This window comes from Doryrhamphus excisus, chromosome 3 (assembly GCF_030265055.1).
Source record: "Doryrhamphus excisus isolate RoL2022-K1 chromosome 3, RoL_Dexc_1.0, whole genome shotgun sequence".
NCBI lineage: Eukaryota > Metazoa > Chordata > Actinopteri > Syngnathiformes > Syngnathidae > Doryrhamphus > Doryrhamphus excisus.
In genome coordinates, this window is record NC_080468.1 from 11,924,134 (window position 1) to 11,942,440 (window position 18,307).

General features: G+C 41.5%; 1 protein-coding gene across 1 annotated transcript; it reads left to right on the forward strand.

Annotated features, from left to right (window-relative positions):
- The first annotated feature begins 146 nt into the window (after positions 1–146).
- On the forward strand, positions 147–18,307 carry LOC131125492 (angiopoietin-related protein 1-like). The gene is made up of 5 exons (XM_058067101.1): positions 147–328; positions 5,636–6,464; positions 12,125–12,318; positions 13,751–14,021; positions 15,690–18,307. Exons 2-5 carry the CDS (start codon positions 5,663–5,665, stop codon positions 15,878–15,880), a joined length of 1,458 nt encoding a protein of 485 aa, XP_057923084.1. The 5' UTR covers positions 147–328; positions 5,636–5,662; the 3' UTR covers positions 15,881–18,307.

The following is an 18,307-nucleotide window of genomic DNA, read 5'->3' on the forward strand; positions in this document are numbered from 1 at the left end:
AATTGTGGTTATCTGAGAAGGGGTGTATCGGTCTTTGTGACACTTTGCATGACATCAGTGAAAGAAGGCAGGGCCAAGCTTCCTTTTTTTCTGCAAACTACGGAGAAAATCAAACCATCAGCCTCCCTCTTTTTGCACATGGACCACCCTCTGTTGGTGTTCTCCTACCGGGGCCGGGTTGGCTTGTGCTGCAGCTCCGTGCCGGCCCTTTATTCTCAATGAGAGCAAGGACAGCATGGAGGGAATGAAACCTCAACACAGCTGAAACACAGACCTGGACCTGTCAAGCTGTGTCTCGTGGACGACTGACTGACCCGAACTGAGAGAGGTGAGATTTTATTTAATCTCTAAGGATTAATTAATTAATTAATCTCTAAAAAATTGCCTGTTTTTTCCTCATTTACCCTAAATCCGAAAATACACAGTATTGATTATGGGTTTTTTTGCTGAAACATTGAGATTTCGCACTTTATTTGGCAGTCCTTGAAGGCACCATAGTTCCTGTAATGCAGCAAATTGGCCCTCGACTTCACATCAATGTTAAATATTAATATGGCCATTATGATCTTTAATTGTGGAGGCAATAGCCAACATTGCAAACACAAAAATGACAACACAACATTACACGACACACATAGGACAACCAAACAAGTGCCGCAAAGCATGCTGGGAACTCAGAAGCACTTCCATCAACACTAAAATGTTGTATATATTCATTTTTTATACATATTTAGAATACTCAAAATCATTTTTTGTGTATTATTTGACCCCTATTTGACCTGTATAGCTTCAGTGACCCCTGTTTGTGTGAAACTTATTTATAACTTCTACACCATGAATCCAATTTCATCTGTTCATGGATCAATTTACATTATCCTTCAGTACCTATATATGTTATACTTTAAAATATGTTTAATAAATATGTGAGGTATATAAGGAAGAAGTTCTGGAGCTGGTTCTAATCTAATATGTTTATATCCGTTAACGTCAAGCTAGAAGGAGGGTTTGGAGGGGGAGGGAGAGCGAGCCGTGTGTTAAAAATAGACATTTTTACGGGCGTATCAATTACTCATGAGTTTTTGCCACTCGCCTAAAAAAGGGGGGTGTACCGTTGTGTAATAAAAGGAAAAAATGCAGAGTTTTGCTCTGTGCTGTATGGAACCATGTTTAGAATTGTATGATCATGGAGCTCCTGAGTATAAACAGTATACACAAAGCTAGTGTGTCATCCCTCAGGACCTAAACAGACACTCTGATGAGTTCCGTCTGTTCCCCCCCACTCCCCCACCCACAAAAAAAAAGTGGGCTAATTGGCACAGTACATGTAACCTCAAGACAGGGATGTTTTTGATGGGAAAAACAGTATTCCCTGAAAAGTAATATCAATTTCTGAACTTGATGTAAGGTCAGTTGGCTTGAAGGAACATCCTCTATTTGGAATATTTATTTCCAAAATCCCGGCTGAGGTGGTGAAAAGTGACTTTCAATAGGTCAACAAAGAAAACGTCAGCCGCTGCTGGCTCGTGCAGCGTTGATTGACAGCCAGGAGGCCGATGAATGAGATCCACAGGCCTGCATTGACGAGCCTCTGTGTAAACACTGTCACTCCTGCTTGTAAGATTCGTATTAGGAGCTCGGAGACGAGCAGACGGGCCAATTGCGGAGAGACCAAGCAATCGAGGGAGACGAGCGGTGATTAGAGAAAGACGGGGAAAAAAAATACCCTGTGGGTGAAATGAAGTGACTGACAGTGCCAAGGCGTTTCAAGGCTTTGACACGTGGCCCATTTTCCTTAAAGTGTCTTTTCCTTTCCCCTCAGATGGCTCCTCCTAACGCCATGCAACAAGCAGCAGATTGTGTAGCATATATAACAGCCTTTCTCTGAGTTATTGTGATTTAAACCACACACAAAAACTTGTGAGCATATTTTTCCAGTGATGTCGACAAAAGAGCATTATTCTGCTCGAGCAGCGGTTTCAACTTTGGGATCTGTCCCATTAACTGTGGTACCGACTCATCAGAGAACACCACAGGAATTATCCATCGCAACCTCCTGGGTTATTTATTGTGCCTTTTCTGGCATTTGTGATAACCACTTGTTGGAGTTAATGCGCTCCACTGAGAAGTAGGTCGGACAGCAGGGGTCTCAAATTTAATTTACTTGGGGGCCACTGGAGCTCCGGTCTGGGTGAGACTGGGCCGAATCAGGTTTTCTAAAAACAAAAAAAACAAAAAAAAAAACAAAAAACGCATTTATTAAAAACAAAAAAATTTAACATTTTTAAAAAAAATTTTAAAAAATTTAGTTCCAATTTTCTACAAGAAAAGCTCTGATAAAACATTCCACTGTTCTCAAATATCTTACTTTTTATTTTTCTACACAAAATAAGATGAAAAATAAATAAACAAATCAAGAATAAAGAAAACCAATCAATCAGTAATAAATAAATAAATCTAATAATAATAATAAAACGGCAAATAATACAAACTTAAAAAAGCACATATAGTTGGTGGGTAGACAAATTATTTTTCATTCATTCATTCATTTTCGACCGCTTTTCCTCACGAGGGTCGTGGGGGGTGCTGGAGCCTATCCCAGCTGTCTTCGGGCGAGAGGCGGGGTACACCCTGGACTGGTTGCCAGCCAATCACAGGGCACATATAGACAAACAACCATTCACACTCACATTCATACCTATGGACAATTTGGAGTCGCCAATGTCGCCAATGGAGTCGCTAGCATGTTTTTGGAATGTGGGAGGAAACCGGGGTACTCAGAGAAAACCCACGCATGCACGGGGAGAACATGCAAACTCCACACAGAGATGGCCGACGGTGGAATTGAACCCTGGTCTCCTAGCTGTGAGGTCTGCGCGCTAACCCCTAGACCACCGTGCCGCCACAAATTATTTTTTTCAGATTCAAATTAACAAAGCATTATTAGAGCCCTGTAAACATGACAAAACACGACTATAGTCACATTTATACTCTTTTTTTTAACATATTGCGCAACTGCAGGGTCTTCAGACACATGCTAACTTGCAAACTAGAGAGCTAGCGACCTAAACGGTACCCTTCAAGTTATTTCCTTTAAACTTAAACAGCCAAAAACTTACCACTTCCACACGGATAGGGAGGATAACTATTAACAGTTATTTAACCTTTAACATGAACATTAATCAAATGTAATAATTTTTTTTCTGGGTACATGATACCATACAGCATCCATATCAAACTTGCACGGGCCGCACTAACATTAAACTTTCATATCAAGGCGGGGGCCTCAAACTAGTGTCCTGCGGGCCACATTTGGCCCGTGCGCCACGTGTTTGAGACCATTTTATAACCTTGGCCGGAGTCGCAAGACGACCTTCTGGATGGCTGCGGCCCGCCGCTGTGCCAAAATCAGCTCAAAGCTGGCTCCCCATACAGGCCCACTTACGGAGCCAAGCCTGCTTATTGAAGACGGAGACAAGCATCTTTTACTTTTCAGACACTTGAACGTCACCCACAGCTTCTCCATTTGATATCCTGTCAAGACCAATAAGAACCCCCACACACGTGTTCTCCTGCCAAAAGTCGGCTCAATAAAACAGCACTCATAAATCGGTGACAGCTCCTCCTGCTGCTGCTTCTGAAACCCATCAATATCCTTCATTTCTCACACAATTTCTCATTTTTTTCCATCCAAGAAGGGATAACACACTTTGAAAGTAGTCAGAGGAGCTCAATAAATTTTATTACATCCACAAGGGACTATTTTCTGATATTCATTTTTCATCAGCATGCTAAATCATGCAGTGCAGGTATAGGCTACAGATCGACAGACGTATTAAAAAGCACTAGAACACACCCAGACACCTGGCAAGGGGTTACAATTAAACCCACAAGTGAATACTCTGGAAATATAACTGATGTATGGTGGGTGGGTGTCATGGCTCCTACTCCACCACAAGTCAACCAGACGCTCCGTGCTTCCAAGAGCAGAAGGGAAGTCTTTTCACTTTTAGACTGACCTTGCAGTTAGCAAGTATAGCAAGGATATATCCTTCACATCTTCACTACAGTGCAGTCTTCCGGTAGTGTGGTAGGAAATTGAACTAAATGACCACAAGATGATTGAAAAATACACATCTGATGTAAAAAGAGCTGCCCCTTTTCTGGGAAGAAGTGTTTTTTATTTACATCAGCCAGAGCTATTGAGTTTGTTTATATAAGCGGTGTCCAAACTGGCCCTCAACACATTCTAAAAAAAAGAATAATAATTTTTAAATTAATTAATTAAGAAAAAAACAAGAAAAAATAATAAAATAACAGAAAAAAATAAATAAAATAAAACATTTTTTTAAAACAGGAAAACTACTGTGGGCGGCATGGCGGTCAAGTGGTTAGCGCGCAGACCTCACAGCTAGAAGACCCGAGTTCAATTCCACCCTTGGCCATCTCTGTTTGGAGTTTGCATGTTCTCCCCGTGCATGCGTGGGTTTTCTCCGGGTACTCCGGTTTCCTCCCACATTCCAAAAACATGCTAGGTTAATTGGCGACTCCAAATTGTCCATAGGTATGAATGTGAGTGTGAATGGTTGTTTGTCTATATGTGCCCTGTGATTGGCTGGCCACCAGTCCAGGGTGTACTCCGCCTCTCGCCCTGAAGACAGCTGGGATAGGCTCCAGCACCCCCGTGACCCTCGTGAGGAAAAGCGCAGTGCAGCCCATATGAAGAACATCTTAGACAAAATAGAAACCAAAATGAACAGTCCAATTGTCTGCTAACCCGGCAATGGACGATGGACGAGTGGTTAGCATGTAGGCCACACAGTCAGGAGTTCGAGAAGATCTGGGTTTTCTCCGGGTACTCCGGTTTCCTCCCACATTCCAAAAACATGCTAGGTTAATTGGCGACTCCAAATTGTCCATAGGTATGAATGTGAGTGTGAATGGTTGTTTGTCTATATGTGCTGTGTACCCTCACCTCTCGCCCAAAAACAGCTGGGATAGGCTCCAGCATACCCGTGACCCTAGTGACAATTAGTGGCATAGAAAATATATGGATGGATGGGTTCTGCTAACCAAGGTTCTGCTATATTTTGTGCTCAATGAGTGCTGCTCTTCTTACATGGCTCTGTGGATAATTAGTGCATTTTATAGTTATGAGCCTGTAAACCAAATAAACCATATAATCATGAAATTATTGTAAGATTATAAACATATAATCTTACAATCATCATTTAAGACGTTTTACTGTGTACATATTAGCAGGCTGTGCATGCCTTCAGGTCAAATGTCAGTGTTTATAGACCCTAGTTTGTGCACTGGGACAGACGTCTTCCCTCAACTGTTCCCATAAGAGGCCTAAGCAAAGTGTCTTTCAGTTCGGTCTGCATGTTTTTGTTCATAGTTTGATTTGTAGTCATCAGTTAGTAGCCTTTATTCAGCGGCCAGTCGGTTTTAGGAAAACCTCAGGCATTTTATGAAAATGACAGTGCTTGAATATTTATGAGAAATAGCAACCAGTGGCCTTGGGTCTGAGTGACACACATACATACATAAGATATACATTTTGCTTTGGCTGGAAGTTCTAAACAATAAATCAACAAAAACATCAAATAAAATATTCTGTATTCTTTGTTCACAGAAGTGGTGATAAATAGAGAGAGAAGCCATGGGACCCGGAATGTGGAGCTTGTTTACTCTCTTTGGTTTGTCCCTCTGGAGCAACAGTGAAGCCTTCACCAAGAACCCCATCCTCTCTCGGACTCGAAGAGCTCCGGAGGCAAATGGAGAAAATAAAAGGTGCTCCTACACCTTCCTGGTTCCTGAGCAGAAGATCACGGGCCCCATCTGCGCGGCTCGAGGTCCCGTCCCTGACAAAGACAGAGTGACGCGCCTTGACGTGGCTGCGGTGCGGGATCTTCTGTCCAGGCAAAGACGGGAGATGGAGACGCTGAAGTTGGTAGTGGATGTGGACGGCAACCTGGTGAATGAGATGAAGCTGCTGAGGAAAGAGAGCAGGAACATGAATTCCAGGGTGACCCAGCTCTACATGCAACTGCTGCACGAAATCATCAGGAAGAGGGACAACTCACTGGAGCTGGCTCAGTTGGAGACACGCATCCTTAATGCCACCGCTGAGTCACTGCGCCTGTCCTCCCGCTACAAGGACCTGGAGGCCAAATACGCTGCCCTATCAGCAATAGTCAACAACCAGTCAGTGGTCATTGGAGCTCTGGAAGAAACTTGTATGAAGATGCACGATCGCAGACAAGAGCCGCCGCCGCTGGGCCCTCCCATGGTGCAGGTGGTGCCCGAAAATATTCCCGTCAATGTGCCACGTTTCACCAATGAGATCCGGGGAGATAACAGTGGGGGGTTTGTCCGTGAAAGGGGCTCTCGGTCTGGACCGTCACCCACAAGTGGCACGATGGAAGTCCAGAAACCTCCTCAGACAAACTTTAGTGCTGAAGGTGAGTTAATCGCCACAGAAATGATGATGATAAGGTCTCTAGTCAAGGGTCCAAATGTTCTGCATTTTATGGTTATTTAGGGTCATGTTGAAGGGTCAGAAGAGATGTCTGGAGTTGCTCATAGCCTTTTTCCAACACAATCAGTGGGTCTACCCGATCTTTTTTTTGTAAACATGAGTACTCCCGCAAACAAGATGTAATGACCACATTTATTATCAACTCCTATATCGACAAAATTATAAAGTGGGGTTCGGCTGCTCTCTGGAAGTCCTCGGGAGCCCTTTGGAGTTTGATCAATCACAGCGAAGTCGGCGCATTGTGTCCTCTGCACCACTGGGCCCTCCCATGAAAATATTCCTGTTAATGTGCCACGTTTCACCAATGAGATCCGGGGGGATAACAGTGGGGGGTTTGTTCGTGAAAGGGGCTCTCGGTCTGGACCGTCACCCACAAGTGGCACGATGGAAGTCCAGAAACCTCCTCAGACAAACTTTAGTGCTGAAGGTGAGTTAGTCGCCCCAGAAATGATGATGACAAGGTCTCTAGTCAAAGGTCCAATGTTCTGCATTTTATGGTTATTTTGCTGAAGCCTGTCTTGGTCATGTTGAAGGGTCAGAAGAGATGTCTGGAGTTGCTCATAGCCTTTTTCCAACACAATCAGTGGGTCTACCCGATTTTTTTTTGTAAACATGAGTAGTCCCGCAAACAACATGTCATGACCACATTTATTATCAACTCCTATACCGACAAAATTATAAAGTGGGGTTCGGCTGCTCTCCGGAAGTCCTCGGGAGCCCTTCGGAGTGTGATCAATCACAGTGCAGTAGGCGCATTGTGTCCTCTGCACCACTGGGCCCTCCCATGGTGCAAGTGGTGCCCGAAAATATTCCCGTTAATGTGCCACGTTTCACCAATGAGATCCAGGGAGATAACAGTGGGGGGTTTGTCCGTGAAAAGGGGCTCTCGGTCTGGACCGTCACCCACAAGTGGCACGATGGAAGTCCAGAAACCTCCTCAGACAAACTTTAGTGCTGAAGGTGAGTTAGTTGCCACAGAAATGATGATGATAAGGTCTCTAGTCAAGGGTCCAAATGTTCTGCATTTTATGGTTATTTATGGTCATGTTGAAGGGTCAGAAGAGATGTCTGGAGTTGCTCATAGCCTTTTTCCAACACAATCAGTGGGTCTACCCGATTTTTTTTAAAACATGGGTAGTCCCGCAAACAACATGTAATGACCACATTTATTATCAACTCCAATATCGACAAAATTATAAAATGGGGTTCGGCTGCTCTCCGGAAGTCCTCGGGAGCCCTTTGGAGTGTGATCAATCACAGCGAAGTAGGCGCATTGTGTCCTCTGCACCACTGGGCCCTCCCATGAAAATATTCCCGTTAATGTGCCACGTTTCACCAATGAGATGCGGGGGCATAACAGTGAGGGGTTTGTCCGTGAAAAGGGGCTCTCGGTCTGGACCGTCACACACAAGTAACACGATGGAAGTCCAGAAACCTCCTCAGACAAACTTTAGTGCTGAAGGTGAGTTAGTCGCCACAGAAATGATGATGATAAGGTCTCCAAGGTTAGAACTTCTAGTCAAGGGTCCAAATGTTCTGCATTTTATGGTTATTTTGCTAAAGCCTTTCTTCGTTATGTTGAAGGGGTCAGAAGAGCAAGCTGAAAGTAATCATTTATCAGTGTCATCCATGTAGCAGAGTGTTACAAGATGTCTGGAGTTGCTCATAGCCTTTTTCCACCACAATCAGTGGGTCTACCTGAAGTGGGTCTACCTCGAAGTAGGCGCATTGTGTTGTGTTTTGTCTCTCATGACGCCACATGACAGCAGGAATTCCCCCCCCCCCCGCGCTTCGTGATACAGGAATTTGTGGAAGTTATGGAACATAAACGCCTATATCGACAAAATTTTAAAGTGGGGTTCGGCTGCTCTCCGGATGTCCTCGGGAGCCCTCAATCACAGCAAAGTAGACGCATTGTGTCCTGTTTTGTCCCTCGTGATGCCACACGATAGCCCCTTCGTGATTTGTGGAAGTTCTGGAACATAACCTGTATTTTCGGGGGAAGATGTGCCCCTCTGAAGTCGCTTCAACTTGAGAATCTGAACCACCGTTTTGTGTTGACGCCCTCGATTTTACGAGACTCCAACTCGGCAAGCGTCAGAGGTCTAACTCTGTTCCCATGCTTTGCTTTATTTAGACTTTTTGTGGCTTTTTGATAATTCAAAAAGCTGCCCACTAGGCAAGCTTCTCTGGGCCAATGACAAAACAATGAATTGTCAAATGAATGTCAACTTATGGCTATTTATAGTATACAAGTATCGTATAGTGTGTATTTACGTTTGTATTTCTTTGGTAAAATTCACTTACGGGTTATGTAATTCATATTTATTTAATTGTATTGTTGATATTGGGAAGCATAGTGGAAATGTGGTTAGCACGTCTGCCGCAGAGCCAGGTGGTCCTGGGTTTGAGAGCAGCTGTGACCTCTCCATGTGGAGTTTGCGTCTTCTCCGAATGCTTTTGCAGTCAGATTAGGTTCATTGGACTCGTTGGTAGGTGTGAATGCTTCATTTGATTGACGGTTATGTATTTTTTTTAAATGCATCTCAGCTTTTTTGATATAGGGGGAAAAAGCTTTAGTATCAACTTCATTCTTTGCTCATTTTCCCCCAAGTTTTTATGTTTTTTTTTTATTTTCCAAATATTTCCATATTTATATCTGCATTTTTTTTACATTTTCCAAATATTTTAACTTTCTTCTTGTAGAGTCTTCATATATTTTAAATTGGGAATATTATGTCTTTATTCCCATAATTCTTGGACTTTTTCCCCAAGCTAAAACTGCAGACATTACAACTTTATTTAATTTTTTTTGTTTCTCATAATATTCCGACTAAATTTTAAATCTATGTAAAAAATATTGCAGTATTTATTCACATATTCTTATACTCATATTCAGACTTTTTTGTGGTTAGAATTCAATTTCTTACTTGTAATACTTTGACTTTATTCTTGTAAAATTACAACTGTTTTTTTTTTCACATTTTCCAATATTAAAATATTTTTTGCCATAATATGTTGACAAATTATAACTTTTTTTGGCACCTAATTTCCCAAAACGTTATATTTATTTGTCGTTTTGGTGTGTTGTTGCTCATCATATTACGGCTTAAAAAATATATATCTTGAATGTTTCAACATTATGCAACTAAAATGGTGTTATTTTTCCTCATAACATTATGACATTATTCTCATAAAATTATGAAAGTTCCTTTTTAGATTATTTTTGTTTATATTTTGACTTTACGCTTGTTATATTACTGCTGATTTTTCAATTTTCATGCTGCGATAAAAAAGTTTTAAGATAATTTTTTCCGCGAACTTCATACTTGGACCACTTTAGAGGCGTTTGAATTTGGTGGTTCCGCTGTATGACCATCAAAGTATAATGATGTAGCATGTAGCAAGTGAGCACTATAAACATGCAAATACAGGATCCATACATTTCTATGGATTTATTCATTCATTTGCAGGGCATTCACCACTTTGCAGGTCAACCATAACAACATTATACCACTCACTTGGAGTGCAGCTGCAGGTGGTCCCACGGCCCTGTTTTCAAAGGTTAAAATCTGAACATTCAGCTGCAGCACCACTCCTTGCTCGACAGAAAGAGCAAACACCAGAATGGAAACAAAAATGCTGTAATGTCTGAACGGAGGCTGGGGACTTAAAGCAAAGCAAAGAAAAAAAAAAAAAAAAAAAAACACCTCGCAAGCCCGATTTTGCTCATCAACAGAAATTCCTCGCACATTTAGCCCACCCCTCACCCAAGAATAATAAAGTGTGTAAGGTTTCAGTGCAGCTGTATATGGAAATGATCCGTTACCAGACTGTTCCATTGCATTGCAGACGTGGACCGAACCCAGACTGGCACGATGGGTGCAAACCACAAAGCGCCTCAGGGTTACCAAATCCAGTGATTAATACTTCATAAAGTCAACAGGCAGTATACCTTTATGTCGCTATTATATCATTAGCCGGGCCGGGGTGACTTTCCTGTTGACTGCGGCACACGTGATTGCAATTTAAAATCCCGAGGTTTAAGGAAATATCTTGATGAAAAGCAGACATATACAAGACTGAGGGCCGCTAATTAATTAGAAGCTGACCTAATTAGCCCCTCTTTCCTGTGTTTTTCTCAGACATTTTGCAGCACAAACCTCGATAAATGTGCTTTCTATTACTCCATCAACTTGGAGTAAAAAAAATTTTTTTTACGATTTCACCATCTACGGCAGTGTCTTGCAGCAACGGTCATAAAAAGTGGCTAGTAAAGCAAAAACATTGGAGCCACTCCTTCTATGTCATCTCTAATTTTGATATCATATTGATATATACCCAGCCTTTTACTGTCGTGTTTCAGTTTGTTATACTACATACATAAGTGAGTATAACACACAAATGGTAATGGTAGTGGTTTAATTTCATTTGAACATGCATCAGATTACAATTGAGTGCATCACATAATCAGTTCACAGTTCCACATGTCCAAAAGGAGTAGGAAGAAGCAACGCTTATTAAATCCTACCCCTCTCAATCTGGTATTTTTACAATCAGTAACTGTTACATTTGTTCACTTCCTGCTTTCCGAACATAGTTTAATTTTTTTGTTAGTTTTTTTTTGTTAGTTTTTTAATTGATTGAGTTTTGCTGGAAGAGACGGCGTAGCGCTAGCTTGTCACGATGACACGATAAATTATAATGTCAACATGAGTACACAGTATCTAAAGCAGTGAATTTAAATTTATCAGAAGTATTTAACATTGTTGTTAAAATTGTCATCAAAATGAATTCAACAAATATGATACTGTAATTTCTGGGGTATAAACTCTTAACATTACGACATTTACGACAACTACTACTAATCGTTGAAATACTGTGCCACTCGCAAGTCAGTGAGGAAACGGTAGCTCCTTCTTTGGTAGGAGCCAATCACAAGCTATGAGGAAACTTAAAACGTGCTAAAATCATCACACAACAACTTAACACCCAAAAGGTGTCATCTTACAAAGAACACTCAACGGCGTAGCGCTGGCTTGTCACACGATAAATTATAATGTCAACATTATTTTGAGACCATTTTTTAATTAAAGTAATGAGTACACAGTATCTAAAGCAGTGAATTTAAATTTATCTGAAGTATTTAACATTGTCATTAAAATTGACATCAAAATTAATTCAACAAACAACATGATACTGTAATTTCCGGGGTATAAACTTGTAACATTGCAACATTTACGACATCTTGTGACATCTTCTATACTTCAGAACTACTACTAATCGTTGAAATACTGTGCCACTTGCAACGGTAACTCCTTCTTTGGTAGGAGCCAATCACAAGCTATGAGGAAACTTAAAACGTGCTAAAATCATTACACAGCAACTTAACACCCAAAAGGTGTCATCTTACAAAGAACGCTCAAAATCACATTTAACGTCTTAATAGCAACTACAAATAAAGGTTGTTGGTTTTAAAAACTCTACACTATCATCTCTTTGGTCAAATGTATAATGCAATTACATTACAAAGTATTATTTTGTTTATTATTTTCCCATTATCCTGTTGGTTTTGCCCTAAAGGTCCATTCAGAGACTGTCTGGAGGCTCAAGAGGCCGGCCACATCGCCAGCGGGATGTACCTGATCAAACCGGACGAGACCGAGAGGTCCCTGCAGGTTTGGTGTGAGCAGGACATGGACAACGGAGGCTGGACTGTCATCCAGATGAGGAAAGACGGCTCGGTTAACTTCTTCAGGAACTGGGAAAATTACAAGGTGGGCTTCCCCAACCTCAGAATACATCATCCAGAGATAACAGTGCTTCCTTATAGGACCCACAGGAACCTTGTTGGGGGGGGGGGGACTATTTCCTATAGGTCACGGTCCTTGTGTTTTCATTGTAAAATATAGTGCCGTGTCAGCAGTGTGCTTTTTTAGGTTGAGATTTCCATCATGAAACCTTAGATGGCCCACTGCAAAGATATGTTCCACAGCTCAATCTGTAGGGGTTTCTTTCCAAAACCGCTACTACTGCGGTGCCTTCCTGGATGGAGGGCTGCTTTGGCTTAGTGCGTACCGCTACACGGAAACCCTCTCATCAAGGTCTGTGAGGAATAGGTGGAGTTTGTCACTGCCGGTAAACTCGGTTAGCCATTCTGTGTTCTATTCAGTAAGAAAATGTCAAAGTGGGAGCTAAATTGCTCCATTTGACATTGATGTGCCGCCGTGATCTCCCGCAAAGCCGCCATAAGCACACACGCAGCCCGAGTGGGGAGGCCCCCCACCCCCGGAATGAAACTCTCAGTCATTCATCATAGGTTGGCTTACTTCGTTAATCCACAGTTGCTGCAAACCTCAAGCATCTCGACTGAGTAAAGTGTTCTGGAGGCACATGGCCAGACGCAGACATCGTTCATGGTTAGTCACAAACGCAAACGCCCAAGTCAGTGTTCCCATTTGTGATTGATGAGGTCCGCGGGATTGGACTGGACCCGGTTTACTGAGGACTGATGCATATTTTCCAGCATTACTTGTCGACATATTTTGCACGAATGTTCTCAAACATAAGAAAAGTGTCAAAAACAAACAAATCAAGTGCGGATCAGTGGCACATTCTAAAAATATAATAACAAAAAACAGCAAAAATTGAAAAATCAGCAGTAATAAAATAAAGTAAAATAACAAAAAAAAATTAATCTAATGAAAAAAAGTCATAATTTCACATGAGGAAAAAAATATAAATATGAAATAAATAAATATGAAATATTAAGAAATATGACACACAACCATAACAACAAATAAGTTAGTAAAAAAGTTTTTTCTTATAAAAAAGTTATAATGTTACGAGGATGAAGTCAAAACATTATGGCAACAAAGTGATAATTACAAGAAGAAAATTTCACAGTTGAAATAGTTTTAATGTCTATAAAAACAACAGCAGAAATTGAATAAAATGGGAGAATTAAGTTAAAATATGAAGCAAAAATTATTGTATTGTAAAGATTTATAAAAGTTGCTATTTTACGTGAATAGACTCATAAACCAATGAGGAAAAATAATAATGTCAGTTGAAATATTCAAGAAAAAATGTCATATGTCAATGAAACGTTACATTTGAACTTCTAGAATCATAACAAACATCCTTATACAAGCAATATACATCATTTTCTATCATCTTTGTGCAACCTTCCTTTTAATCTTCCTCCAGAGCGGTTTTGGGAACATCGACGGGGAGTATTGGCTCGGTCTGGAAGGCATCTACAAGCTGGGGCGTCAGGGTGACTACAAGCTACAGGTGGAGTTGGAGGACTGGATGGGGAAGAAGGTCTACGCTCAGTACAGCAGTTTCCACCTGGAGCCCGAGAGTGAGGGCTACCGACTGAGATTGGGCACGTATCGGGGCAACGCTGGCGACTCCCTCAGCAGCCACAATGGCAAACAGTTCACTACTCTGGATCGGGACAAGGACGCCTTCTCAGGTAGACATTGACCTTTCTTGTTGTTTGGATTATATTTACGTTTCAATGTACTAATTTGGTAGAATGGCAGAATTGACTCACTTGTCCCTGGTGGTGTAATGGTACAGCTGCTACCTGTTAAGGCAGAGGGTGCCGGTTCCATCCCAGTTTTTTGTTCAATTCTGTTAATAATAATTTGTACCCATAAATTGACCTACCGTAATTTTTGGTGTATGCGCCGCGACTTTACTCTCGAGTCAGAGGTCAATCATGACTTCACGATGAGCTTGTCAACCGATCGGAAATTGCAGGTCATCATTACTCAATATAACAGTTTAACTCACAGTGTCACCATAAAAAGAACGCTAAAATCATCACACAGTAACTGGACACTCAAAATGTAGGTAAGAAATACACAATAAAAGTACTAATACACTTTTAGAATAAAAGCCATAGCCAATGAAATGCTTTGCTGGGAAGAAACGCAAAATGAGAAGCTGTTAAAACAGTTGTTTTTTTCATTCTAAACTCGTATTGGTACTCATCTTGTATATTTCTTACGTACCTTTTGAGTGGCAAGGGAGCAATATTATAATATTATATTTATGTTTCAATGTACTGATTTGGTAGAATGGCAGAATTGACTCACTTGTCCCTGGTGGTGTAATGGTACAGCTGCTACCTCTTAAGGCAGAGGGCGCCGGTTCCATCCCAGTTTTTTGTTCAATTCTGTTCATAATAATTTGTACACAAAAATTTACCTACCGTAATTTTCAGTGTATGCGGCGCTACTTTACTCTCAAGTCAGAGGTCAATCACCAGCTCACGACGAGCTTGTCAACCCATCGGAAATTGCAGGTCATCATTACTCAATATAACAGTTTAATTCACGGTGTCACCGTAGAAAGAACGCTAAAATCATCACACAGCAACTGGACACTCAAAAGGTTAACAAATATGCAATAAAAGTACTAATACATGTTTAGAATAAAATCCCAGCAGTCTACGGGCAAGAGGCTGGGTACACCCTGGACTGGTCGCCAGCCAATCACAGGGCACATATAGACAAACAACCATTCACACTCACATTCATACCTATGGACAATTTGGAGTCGCCAATTAACCTCGCATGCACGGGGAGAACATGCAAACTCCACACAGAGATGGCAGAGAGTGGAATTGAACTCGGGTCTCCTAGCTGTGAGGCCTGCGAACTAACCACTCCACCCCCATGCAGCCATAAAATGAAGTTAATATGAAGATCTAAGGCAGACTACTGGCAAGCTCCAGTTCCAGTATTACATACGTAACATTAAAACATGGTTGACGGCCGCGATAATGTATTCATGTGTAATCTTTTACGGTCTTTTAGTGCCACCATTATCATGTGACGTCAGATTAAGTAAGACCTCCAAAGCACTTTTCTTAATCAGGGTCGGAAATTCCTGACTCCTCTGTTTTATGGAATGCAGCATCAATTTCGATTTTTTTATGGCTTGCTGAACCTTCTTACACTCAGGAATTGATGCTGGGATTTCCTTCCATTTTAGCTTCCTTTTCGGTCATTCCAATACATACATGAGGTTACATTCCTGCAGTGCTTAAACAGGAAATAGTAACCATGCATTTGAACAAGAGACAAGTGAATGACACATTTCTTCTTATTGGCATTCCCATTCTCCCTTGCAGGTAACTGTGCCCATTTCCACAAAGGAGGCTGGTGGTACAACGCTTGCGGCCAAGCCAATCTTAACGGCGTGTGGTACAGCGGAGGCGTCTACAGAAGCAAATTCCAGGATGGGATCTTCTGGGCTGACTATGGCGGAGGTTTTTATTCCATGAAGTCGGTCCGTCTGATGATTCGGCCCATTGACGCTTGAGACACTGGACTGTGCTGGTCCACGCAGTGTGGACTTGAACCTCATTTTTAAAGAAGCGTGATGTCAAATATTGTCATTGATAGGAAGAAGGTGAAATCCCTCCTATTAATAGACTGGACTGCTCTGTTCATACGTATGTATGTACATGCATATTATGATTACATAAATACATAAATAGGGAGGTTTGGGGTCATATTTATAAGACCTACCGTTCCTTTCACCAGTAATATATACGCTCTGATCAAAAATTTTAAGACCGGTTAAAAAATTGCAAGAATTTACACTTTGCACTGTTGGAATTTAAAAAGGTTCTAACATGGGAGTGAAACGAAAAAAAATAGAGTAAGCAAACAAGCATTGAAGTGAAATAATTTGTTCATCAGCTGATCAAAAGTTCAAGACCACAGCCTTTCCTTCGGATTTATGAGCTGCGTTGGACGCAAGTTATTTGAAACTTCTTCAAAAATCCTGACGGTTACGGAACAAAAAAGATCAAACAATTCCACCGACTGATCCAATTGGCTGGCCGTCTCGAGACACGGGAATAAAGGTTGCTACCGGTTCTGAGTTCAGTCCAATAACCATCACATGTCAACTGCGAGAGAAGCGCCATAATAATACTTCAATGGAACAATAGAGGCGGCACGGAGGACGAGTGGTTAGCGTGCAGACCTCACAGCTAGGAGACCAGGGTTCAATTCCACCCTCGGCCATCTCTGTGTGGAGTTTGCATGTTCTCCCCGTGCATGCGTGGGTTTTCTCCGGGTACTCCGGTTTCCTCCCACATTCCAAAAACATGCTAGGTATGAATGTGAGTGCGAATGGTTGTTTGTCTATATGTGCCCTGTGATTGGCTGGCGACCAGTCCAGGGTGTACCCCGCCTCTCGCCCGAAGACAGCTGGGATAGGCTCAAGCACCCCCCCCGTGAATGAATGAATGAATGGAACAATGGAGCTTCAGATTGTGCAGGGGCGTCAAATGGCAGGTGGATATCCCTCATGACTGAAGGCCCTTGTCTTTGTAGTAATGGAGTTCTAAACAGTGCTGCAGTTGCCTTCAATGCCTTCTGGAAAAAGCACTTCTTCCATAGGAATAAGCTCATACTTTTGGACTATCCTGAGCCGTTCGCTTGATCTAAACCCAATTGAGAATATTTGTTAATTCCTGAATCATTTTTTCAACATTGTATTCTTTTTTTTGTTGTTGTTGTTGTTTTTTGTAGCGATGGTCTCAACGTTTGATCAGCTGATGAACACTTAACTTCACTTTAATGCTTGTTTGCAATAAATTACTTACTGAAAAATGTTCTTGTCTCACTCCCATTTCTTCTTTACGCTTCTTTTGAAGCTCTACATACCTCAACTTCGCTTAAATATGTTCTACGTTGTTCAGAAAGTGAACGGTAAATTGGCAAAAAAATGGACAGTAACACCTCTCAGCTATACAAATGGTTTTAGTGATTTCAAGTGATTTTTAGCAAAAAATTGAGCGATGTGTCAATAGTTTTCGTGGAGTAAAAGCATTTTGAGATGAAATAGAGAACTTGCAGAACATGGACTTAAGTCTTATGATATGGAGATGAAGATTAGTCGCCTTCAAAACACAGAATGGTCAATGTAAATTACTCTGGAGTTGCTTATCCTTCAATTATTGTTTTAAATTGTCTTATTAATGGCTATAAAGGGGTCGCTGTGTTATTACCGTATTTTGCAGCCTTGTCGCTATGGTAAAATAGGGTTTAGTGTTTAGCTGGTACTATTCCGCCGGCGGAATAGCATTCTTTATCAAAATGTGTTTATACAGTACTTTCAAGACAAATTCTACTTGTAATGGTGTTTATTCAAAGTAGTCATCAGTGAAAGGTGGGCGTTCATCTGTCTTTGTCTATTGTTGTCTTAAATCTTACTGTTTTAGAAAACAATACAAACTTACAGTATCACTCGGATATTATGAACATCCAGCAGCAACACGACATTTTGGCATGACTACTATTTTGATGAAAAATATTACAGAATGAACTCAACAAATTTACTGTTTGCTTTGAAAAATTTTAGAATAGAATTACAACATACGGCACGGTGTGCGAGTGGTTAGCGCGCAGACCTCACAGCTAGGAGACCAGGGTTCAATTCCACCCTCGGCCATCTCTGTGTGGAGTTTGTACGTATGTTCTCCCCGTGCATGCGTGGGTTTTCTCTGGGTACTCCGGTTTCCTCCCACATTCCAAAAAAATGCTAGGTTAATTGGCGACTCCAAATTGTCCATAGGTATGAATGTGAGTGTGAATGGTTGTTTGTCTATATGTGCCCTGTGATTGGCTGGCCACCAGTCCAGGGTGTACCCCGCCTCTCGCCCAAAGACAGCTGGGATAGGCTCCAGCACCCCCCGCGACCCTCATGAGGAAAAAGCGGTAGAAAATAAATGAA